At 39.7% G+C, this 11,004-nt stretch overlaps 1 protein-coding gene across 1 annotated transcript in view; it reads right to left on the bottom strand.

Moving 5' to 3' along the window:
• Positions 1-706: 706 nt before the first annotated feature.
• The window catches only part of SMARCA2 (SWI/SNF related, matrix associated, actin dependent regulator of chromatin, subfamily a, member 2), a 164,357-nt gene continuing 154,059 nt past the window's right edge, over positions 707-11,004 (bottom strand). Inside the window, exons 33-35 of the mRNA XM_046665065.1 lie at positions 10,813-10,945; positions 2,344-2,486; positions 707-971 (exon numbers count right to left, since the gene is read on the bottom strand). Coding sequence (XP_046521021.1) covers positions 936-971; positions 2,344-2,486; positions 10,813-10,945 — 312 coding nt within the window. The 3' untranslated portion in view covers positions 707-935. The remainder of the gene's footprint in view (positions 972-2,343; positions 2,487-10,812; positions 10,946-11,004) is intronic.

Genomic DNA, 11,004 nt, shown 5'->3' with positions numbered 1-11,004 from the left:
ATCCCCTAGAACTCAAAAACAAGAGGCAATGTTTGTTGAGCTAAATTATCTCTTTATTAGGAAAGCAACAACACCACATTCTTGGAAATTACTGGAATTTTATTTGCCTCAGGCTTATGACTTGCAACCAAAGACATTGTGCAAAGAAAGCAAAGATTAAGTACACTTTAGGGAGAAGGAGACGATACACATTGGTAACATAGGAGATCAAGTTGACAAAAGAAGCCATCCAATACACTATATAGATTGCAATATTCAATAGCGTTTTCAACAAAACTTTTCTTCTTTAAATCAAGAGCCAAAAAATTAAGCAATGTTTACAGTAGACATAAATCTTATACAATTCAAAAAGCATTTTTCTTTTCAGATCATAGAGCATAAAATGGAAAAATGTCTATGCAGGTGAAGTCTACCTACTGTACATTTATCACCTATTAAAGTTGCTTATATGTACCACAGTGTAAAAAAAACAATACCGAACAAATAAAAACCTTGAAAATTGCCTGATGAAAAATAAAATAACCAGTGGCTTTTAATGGCTTCTCCTGGTTATCAGTACTACAAAAAGACAAAAATCTTCTCATCCGAACAGGTGATAAAACCAGGCACAATCAAACTGTTACCAAATTAGACCCACCCATAGAAATATACTATCCATCCACATAGTTTCCATCAAAAGCTTTTTTCTGTTTGTTTTAATCTTTGAATCTTTGAGGCCCATTTGGTCACAATATGTTACAAATATTTGTGTGTGTGTGTGTGTGTTTTTTTACACCATGATATCATATGTTTGTCTGGCACTATCCTAAAGCTAGTTTATAGATGATGATGATAGAGAAACAGCCCAGCGCCCCCATGACAAGTGAACTCACTGGGCAGAAATGAGAGAGGGGAGGAAGGAATTCAGTTCTTGCAAGGAAAAAGGTCCATATGGATCACTCATCATCAGTTCCACTTGCTTCTGACTGTTCCTAAAAGTAAAAATAAGATAAAATGGAATAAAATTACATGTAAGAAACAGAAGACATCATAAACCATCAAGAGGCAAAATAGAAAAGAAAAGACATTTTGGAAACAGTTAACCCTCCAAGCCACTTCATTCTGTGGGAAGATGGAAAGATACCAAAGAGGCATTGACAGCCTCTACACTGAAAAGGGGAGCGGCTAACTGGAACCCCGAAAGGAACAGTCACCATCTATACTAGTGTTTTGCTGTCTTTCACTGTGGCATGAAAAGTCTATGGCTAATAATTCCTCTTTTTAGCACTATGTTTTAGGAAATTCATGGGAGGAAAAAGTAACGATGTATTTGATGTCTCCTCACCGGTAAGTCTTCTAAAGAAAACATAGTATTTTAAATGTATTTGAAAAAGCTTGTGCCCAGGGTCAAGGCTGGGTGGGGTGGGTGGGATAAGAATTCTGAAACTTTCTCATCAGACCCAAATGGCTATGTGCTGAAGGAAAATCAAGCTAGCATACTTATGTACTAAAATGGAAAATTATCTTTCCAGAAAAAAAGTAGAAGGTGGGTGGTAGGGAACCTGAGGTCCTCTGGAAAGTGAATGAAAGGGAGGGGACTTCAAAAGGCTAGAAGTTTCTGCCAGCACCGCTCCCTTGTTGCCTACACAGTCAGGGATAGCTGACTTATGACTGACTGAGTTATGTTGTTTGGGTCTGAATTCAGCCGCTATTTACTTACATGACTTGGAGCAAAACACACATAATGTAAGCACTGATTTCTGTAACTTGCTGAGAGTGACATCTACCTCATGATGCTAACATAAGCCTTAAACATGGTACCATAGGGGAAGGTACTTATTTCAGGGCCTGGCTCCATAAATCCCCCCTAATTTTTCATATCTTAAAAAATAACACCTCTAAGTACTTAAAACTTCATCCAGATTTTTTGTATGGCACCTTAACTAGCAACTCAAACCCAAACTGACATTACAACACTTTTTCTCATTCTTTCATCTAATGATTATTTCATCTATATACTGCTATAAACTAGGCACTAGGCACGATGCTGGGTGTTACGGATATAAAATATTAACTGGCCAAGGAGAAAACTGTATTTGTGGGAAGATAAGAAAAGGGAACTTGATTTAGTAGTTTTTCATTTGTGAAGACTATTAAAAAAGCAATAAACACAGCCCCAAATTCTCTGATATAAATCATGCAGCTCAGTTCACATCTCTCAATAATGAAATCTCACCAAATCTTTAGGTTTTCCTTTCTGGGTGGTAAAGTGAAGAGGTTGGAAGGGGCATGCAAACACGAGAGGGAAACAGAAGTGGAGAGCGCTACCCCCGCCCGACTTCAGCCCAAGCCCACCAGGCTTACATTTTCATCTTGCTCTTCATCACTGTCAAAGTCGCTCACGACGGGTTTGGCTTTTCCTCGATTTGGCCTTTTCTTGCCTTTTCCTTTGTCCCGGCCTTTCTCATCTTTTTTATTGAGCTTAATTTTCACCTTAACGGATTTTGCTACAACAAAATAATATAGACAGCAATGAGGAATCACAGGAAAATCTTCTTACACATAGTAATAAGATTGACGAACCAAACGTCCAGGAGCGCCCAGAACATTCTCAACTTATGCCTGTTCTCCATCATCCTGTCTAGCAACCCCTTTCACTTACAGCCGTGTCTCAGTTTGGACAATAAATTACATCATCGCCGTAAAACAGGCAACAAGAGGGAACGAGGTCCCATGGAGGGCAGCTGGGCTGGGTCCTTTCCCTGGCTCCTAATGGCTGAACAGGGATCCTCCTAAACAGGATAATGAGGATTGCCCTTCCTATTTTGTGGAGGGGTGTGGGCATTTATTTAATAGAACTTGACATTAAAAAGTATAAATAAGTGTAAACGGTTAAGAGAAAAGGCCAGTAATTTTACTATGTAGATAACTCCAGTTGACTTAAACAAAAAGAAAATTCAAATAGTTGAATAATATTTTTAACAACACAGAAAGGTGCAAAATGAAAGTAAAAGCAAAACAAAACACTCAAATGAATCTGAAAGCTTCCTTTCCCCATCTCTAGTCTCTCTTCCTACTGTTTTCTTTCTGGTCATTATTTCAAAAAAAAAAAAAGTATACATCCATACCCGCAAATATATCCATCCCTGTGTGTGTATGATTCTATCTATATATAGATTCCATAAAATTCTATATAGAGAGAATATAAAGGATTCAAGTAGATAGACATACACTCTTGCTTTATATAGTTATACCAAAGGAATCTTTATACATGCCCATATTCCATGCCTTGCCTTTTTTCTCACATATGTGGACATTTCTATGCATCAACTAATACATAACTGTCTAATTCTTTTTAAGGCCTGAAAATTTATGGGTACACTGTAATTTATGTAACCAGTTCCCTAGTGATGGGCACCGAAGTTCCTAGCTTTTTTGCCAGTATGAACAAAGCTGTCATAAACCTATTTGTTGACATATCCTGCCAGAATTTCGGGAGGTATGGTGGACATATTCACATGGTAAATTTCTAACAGTGTTCTGCCAAATTTACCTTCAGGAAGATGGTACCTATTTCTACTCTCACAGGGCTTTTCTGAGGATAGAAATAAAAATTGGAAGAGTTCAAAGTGCTAACCAACAGATATAGGTGCATATCCCAAAGTTCAAAGAAACCCTGTTCCATGGCATCGTTGTGGGATAGATGTCCACTGAATACCATTTTTAGGATTTGATGATGAAGTTACTGAAACTGTGGGTCTCTCATGCAAACCAGTTTTGCTAGAATATCGTGTTTGGTGGGTCTCAAGACACCTAGAAATAGATATTGTCATGGAGGGAATCAGTTCCAGAAGGAATCTTAGAAGAATTTTTCACACATCTTTTGTGAAGTCGAGGGACCCACAAAACATTTACAAAAATGAAATCTTCCAGGGAAGTGTAGGCTACCCAAAAATATGAGAGCAGATCTGTTTTGAACTGAAGTGTGGTGACAACATATGCCCTTCCCCCATCCCCAAAGGGGCAAAGGCTGGCAAATCCTAGCACACAAAACAGTATTCCTAGTTGAGGCTTCTATCCATCTTGTGCGAATGTCTGCTGCTGAATGAGCTATAAGGTGGGGGCCTGTTGCCTTGGGTGAAGTAATTTAAGATAGGAAGAAAAGATTCAGGATGAAAAGGTCTATTAATGCAAATGCATGAAGATGTGGAGGCCTCTAAAAGATTTTTAAATAATCTGGAAAGAAGAAGTGAAATATCTTTATCTACACAGGTGTTGCCGTTCCTGACATGGGACTATGGGAAATCCATGCAAGGTGTGAAAAAGCAGAAGCCTGCCAGTGAAGGTAAGAAAATGCATCCTTAGGAACATGATGTAAATGCACCTTGGAGTGTGGGACACTCTAAAGTTGGCAGGCTTTGTGTGTCAGTGGATACCCAGCTCCAAAATCCCCCCTGACAGGCTGCCATGGACAACTAGGCTAATAAACTGGCCCATCAGGTGAGCCCTAGGAATAGGATGCTAAGGCTTTTTGATACCACCATGTGGACTCATGAAAAGTTCTAATTACCAAGAGCAGTAGGCAGAATAATGACCCTCTCGTAGATGTCCATGTTCCAATCCCCAGAACCTATGAAAATGTTACATTACACGGCAAAAGGGATTAAGGTTGCTGACCAGCTGACTCTGAGGAGGGGAGACTATGCTGGACTGACCAGGTGGGCACTGAGTCCCTAAAAGTGGAGGAGGAGGTGGTTCCAGTTCAACATGATGAAAGATCCTCAATCCACCTCCTCCCACAGACACACCACACATCGAATCTACAGCTACATATATGGAACAATTTCCTCTGAAAAAAACCCTAAAAACTAGCTGGACGACTCCTACACATCAGGCAAACAAGAAAAAAAAAAACGTTGAAGCAAGCAGGAGAGGCCAAGACGCACTCTCACGATAAACCCCACTCCTGGTGCAGTGACGCTGAGGAGGGAAAGATTTGAATCCCACATTGGGCACCTCAAATTTTAAGACCTGCACCTGAGAGATGAGCCCCCAAATAGCTTTGAAAACCAATGAGGCTCACATGAACTGAGAAACGGCTCTTAAAGGGCTCACACCATGGGACTCACCCACTCCAGGGCCCAGCACAGGGGCAACTGATTGAGAAGCACCCAGACTTCGTGCAAAAGGAGGCTTATTTGCTTATCTTAAAGCATCAGCCAGAGAGGCAGGCATCTAACTTAACACACATCTAAAGGCCTGCTGAGGTATGGAGGCTGGCAGGTGCCATCTCTGCCTTGCTCCCGCTCACCAGTATCTCATGGAAAAGAGCTTGTACCATCCTCTGGTTCCCCATTTTTTGCAACTAGCCCCTCTCCCCAGGGTACAGCATGAGGCCTATTAGCTTATCCTCACAGAAGTAGCCAAGAAGCAGGGTTCTAATTAGGCACCTGTCTAAGGGCTGACTGTAATCCTTTTCAGAGACCTCAGAGGGTGGGCACTGTCTTCGTGCTCTCTCTCTCTGCCAAGCTCCAGAGTGCTAGTATCTCCCAGAGGGGAGCTTTTGCACATATCTGGTGCCCCAGTTTTTGGAACTGCTTCTCCAGAGACACCTCTAGATTGCCTGGCTGTGGTGGCCAGTGGAGCTAATGCTTGTAGTCCCACAGGATGGTATATATTTGCATACTTTAAAAGCTGCTGCCTGAGGCCCTGGCTTACAATCAGCCTGAAGCTAGGTGCTGACTGAGATCCTCCCCTTTGGGATGCTAATAGGTCTTGGCACACCTCAACTACTGGGAGACACTAGAAATAAAATAGGCTGCTTGGAAAATGAAAAAAGTATGAGAGACAACCAAGAACAAGGACAGGGTTGAATGATAAGGTTCATCTACAGGAGGCCCCTCCTTTGAGACTGGGAGAGGTAGCTATTTTATCTAAATGCACAGCAACCAACACAGAGAGTCAAGGAATATACTCCAAACAAAAGAACAAGATAAAATTTCAGAAAAAGTCCTTAATGAAATGGAGATAAATGACTGACTTGATACAGAGTTCAAAATAATGATCATAAAGATGTTAACGGAACTCAGGAGAAGAACGGATGAGCACAGTGAGAACTTCAACAAAGAGAAAGAAATATAAGAAAGTACCAAACAGAAGTCACAGAGCTGATGAATACAATATCTGAACGGAAAAATATACTAGAGGGGTTCAATATCAGACTAGATGAAGCAGAAGAAAGGATCAGTGAACCTGAAGACACGGCAGTGGAACACACCCAATCAGAGCAGCAAAAAGAAAAAGGAATAAAAGAAAGTGAAGATACTTTAAGGGATTTATAGGACAACATCAAGTGGAGCAACATTTGCATTATAGGGATCCCAGAAAGAAAACAGAGAGAGAAAGAGGCAGAAAACTTACCTGAAGAGATAATGACTAAAACTTCCCTAAGCTGGGGAAAGAAACAGACCTGCCTGATCCAGGAAATCCAGAGAGTTCCAAAAAAGATGAACCGAAAGAGACCCACACCAAGACACTTTATAGTTAAAATGTCAAAAGTTAAAGACAAAATCTTAAAAGCAGCAAAAGAAAAACAACTTGTCACGTATAAGGAAACCCCCATATAAGACTATCAGCAGATTTTTCAGCAGAAACTTGGCAGGCCAGAAGGGAGTAGTAGCATGATATAGTAGTCAGAGTGCTGAAAGAAACAAACTTCCAGCCAAGAATACACTACCCTGCAAAGTTATTCAGAATTGAAGGATAAAGAACTTTCCAGACAAGCAAAACCTAAGAGTTCACCACCAGTAAACCAGCCTTCCAAGAAATGGTAAGGGGACTTTAAGCTGAAAAGAGAGGGCACTAATTAGTAACAAGAAAACATATGAAACTATAAATATCACTGGTAAAGGTAAATATATAACATTGGTAGTGGATTAATCACCTGTAAAGCTAGTATGAAGGTTAAAAGATGAAAGTAGTAAAATAACTATAACTAAAATAATTAGTTAACAGATGCACATGAATATACGCAAAAAAGATAAAATGTGGCATCACAGGGCTGGCCCCGTGGCTGAGTGGCTAAGTTCGCACGCTCTGCTTCAGCAGGCCAGGGTTTCACCAGTTTGGATCCTGGGTGTGGATATGGCACTGCTCATCAAGCCATCCTGAGGCGGCGTCCCACATAGCACAACCAGAAGGACCTACAACTAGAATATACAACTATGTTCTGGGAGGCTTTGGAGAGAAGAAGAAGAAGAAGAAGAAAAAAGGAAGACTGGTAACAAATGTTACCTCAGATGCCAATCTTTAAAATAAAAAAATGTGGCATCAAAAACATAAAACGTGGAGAGGAGAAAGTAAAAATATAGAGCTTTAGAATACATTCAAACTCAAGTTATCATCAACTTAAAAGAGACTGTTATAATGATATGTTGTTATATGTAAACCTCATGGTGATCACAAAGCAAAACCTATAGGAAATACACAAAAGATAAAGAGAACGAATCTAAGCATACCACTAAAGTTATGAAACCACAAAGGAAGAGAGCAAAAGAAGGAACAGAGGAACTACAAAACAGCCAGTAAACAATAAACAGAATGGCAATATGTACACACCTACCAAATGATTACTTTAAATGTAAATAGACTAAATTCTCCAATCAAAAACCAGAGTGGCTGAACGGGTTAAAAAAACAAGAACCAACCATATGCTACCTACAAGACTATCTGACATCACTCACAAAAATTAACTCAAAAATGGATCAAAGACTTGAACATAAGACCTAAAACTGCAAAACTCCTAGAAGAAAACAGACAGTAAGCTCGTTGACATTGGTCTTGGTGATGACCTTTAGAGTTTGTCACCAAAAGTAAAGCCAACAAAAGCAAAAATAAACAAGTGGGACTACATCAAACTAAAAAGATTCTGCCACAGCAAAGGAAACCATCACCAAAATGAAAAGGCAACCTACGGAATGTGAGAAAATATCTGCAAAGCATATCCATTAAGTGGTTAACATTCAAAATACATAAAGGACTCACATAACTCAATAGCAAAAAAAAATCTGATTTAAAAATGGGCAGAAGATCTGAAGAGGCATTTTTCCAAAGGACAATAGGTGCAGGAAAAGGTGCTCAACATCATTAATTATCAAGGAAATGCAAATCAAACCCACAATGAGATAGTGCCTCACACCTGTTAGAATGGCTATTACCAAAAAGACAAGAGAGGACTGTTAGGGGCAATGTGAAGAAAAAGGAAACCTTGTGTACTCTTGGAGGAAATGCAAATTGGTGCAGCCACTATGGGAAACAGTATGGAGATTCCCCCCCAAATTAAAAATAGAACTACCATGTGATCCAGCAATGCTACTTCTGGGTATTTATCTGAAGAAAACAAAAACACTAACTCAGAAAGATAACTACACCCCTATTCATTCCAGCATTATTTACAATAGGCAAGATATGGAAACAACCCAAGTATCCAACAATAGATGAACGGATAAAGAAAATGTGGTAAATACATAACAGAATATTATTCACCCATAAAAAGAAGGAAATCTTGCCAATTGCGACAGCATGTATTGACCTTGAAGCCATTATGCTAAGTGAAATAAACCAGACAGAAAAAGACAAATACTGTATGATCTCTCTCATATGTGAAATCTAAAAAACAAAAATAACTGAGAACAGATTTGGTGGTTGCCAGAAGCGGGGGAGTCAGGAGGTGTGTGAAACAGGTGAAAGGGGTCAAAAGGTATAAACTCCCAGTTATAAAATAAATAGGTCACGGGGTTTAACGTACAGCATGGCGAGTACAGTTAATAATACTACACTGCATATTTCAGAGTTGCTCAGAGAGCAAACCTTAAAAGTTCTCATCACAAGAAAAGAAAATTTCTAAGTATGTATGATGACAAATATTAACTAGACTTATAGTGGTGATGTCACAATACATACAAATATTGCATCATGCTGTATAGCTGAAACTGGTATGTTAACGTCAAGTACACCTCAAGAGAAAAAATGTAAGTGGAAGAGGAGGAGGCAGAAGAGAGAGTCAGAGATGCCAACGTGAGAAGGATGCACAAGGAAATGCATTCTCCCCTCGGTGACACCTTGATTTTGGCCCCAAGAGACCCATGACAAACTTGTGACCTAAGGAAGTACAAGATAATAAACTGTGTTGTAATAAGCCACTAAGTTTGTGGAAATTTGTTATCGCAGCAATAGAAAGTTATTACACCAAGTATCAAGAAGGATTAAAGAAACTGAACTCATCGACGGGATAAGAGGGCAGCTGTTTGAAAACAGATTAGAAATCTGGCTCTAAAATAAGGAAATATTTAACTGAGATAGGTAATGTAGACTTATTCATCAAATGCTAGGCTATTACAACTAGGGAATAACCACGTGAACTTGAACAAGGTTCATAAATAAAAGGCAGAATCACCAAAAAGACGACGACTGAGAGCAGATGTGGGTGTGGGGAAACGGACACTCCTAGGCTGCTGACAAAGACATAAACTCCGTTCTGTGTGGCAATATGTATGCATCAGATGTTTTAAAAATGTCTGCAGTCACTTATGGGTAAGAATTTTCAGGACAGCATTATTTAGAGTGAGAGTAACACATTTTGGTACATTCACTAATGAATGTTAATATAAACTGCTGTATAGAAACACCGATTGCTATGAGAAAATGTTCATAATAAATAGAAAAATCATGCTACAAAACAATGTGCTATACTTTTATAAACAAAATATTTATGTACAGGAAAAAAACTGGAAGGCAACGTCTCAAAATGTTAAGTGTATATTGGGTAATGGAATTACACAAATTTTCCTTTCTTAAAAAAATATTTTCCAAGTTGTCTGTACTAAGAATATAATTAGGAACAAATCTAATAAAAAATTTTAAAGCATATCTGTGCTGTTTTACATAGCAGACCATAAACTACTGGGATTTATTACTTTGAGAAGAGTTATGGGGTGAAAACATAATTAGGTAAGAAGAAATTTTAGACTTTTGAAGGCAGACTTAACCTCTGAAATATTAGGGTTAGCAACCAGGGCTGGGCCTAGGGAAAGATAAGGGAGGTACTTGCCTTGGGTACCAAATGTGAGAGTGCACCAAAACTTGGCAATCGAGACAAATGATATTCTAAAGAAATATTTTAAAAACTCAAAATTAATGCAAAAACAATCTGTGATGAAAAAAATATCAAAATTTTAAATAAAGACAGGATCAGTATCTGCTCCATGATGGACCACAGTTTCAACTCAGTTTGACCATTATTTTCTAAAGTGGTGATTCTCAGAGTGTGGTCCTGGGCCCAGCAGCATCCGTATCCCCCAGGAACTTGTTGGAAATGCTGACTCTCAGGCCCCACCCCAGACGACTGAATCAGAGACTGTGGGCAGCGGAGCACAACAATCAAAGCTCTATCAATCCCTTCAGGCTAGAGAGCTACTGTGCTACAGAACAGGTAGGAAATGTTAACAACCATGTTGGGAGAAAATGTTTATTACACTGATATTCAAAGGCAGCATTCAGTGAGCCTTTGCTAGGAGCCTGGCCATATGCTAAGCTTTTTGCATGCTTAGTGGGGCGGGGGGGGGAGCATGTTTAGTGCCTCTGTTTTACAGAGGAGGAAACTGAGCTTGAGCAGGGTTAAGTACACCCCCTGAGGTTGGCCAGCAAGGACATGGGAGACCAAGGATGGGAATCCAGATCTGCCTGACTCTAAGGTCTGTTCTGTTAGCATCTGTGGAAACATCCATGCAGGTGACAAGGGGCAAAGAAGTGGAGGAACCACATGCCTGGGCTTACCCTCCGACTCTGACTCCTCTTCATCTTCCTCTTCCTCCTCTTCATTGCTTTCGTCCTCACTCTCTTCCTCTTTGGCAATTTTCTGCCGAGCACTCTTAAACACTGACTGTAAGACGATGGAGTCTTCATAGATCTAAAGGGTCAAAGCGGCACCTGTTAAAAACTGCAAGCTGAGGGCCCAAGATTCACAAT

This window comes from Equus quagga, chromosome 6 (genome assembly GCF_021613505.1).
Source record: "Equus quagga isolate Etosha38 chromosome 6, UCLA_HA_Equagga_1.0, whole genome shotgun sequence".
Classification (NCBI taxonomy): Eukaryota; Metazoa; Chordata; class Mammalia; order Perissodactyla; family Equidae; genus Equus; species Equus quagga.
This window is presented reverse-complemented; position numbering and strand designations above follow the sequence as displayed.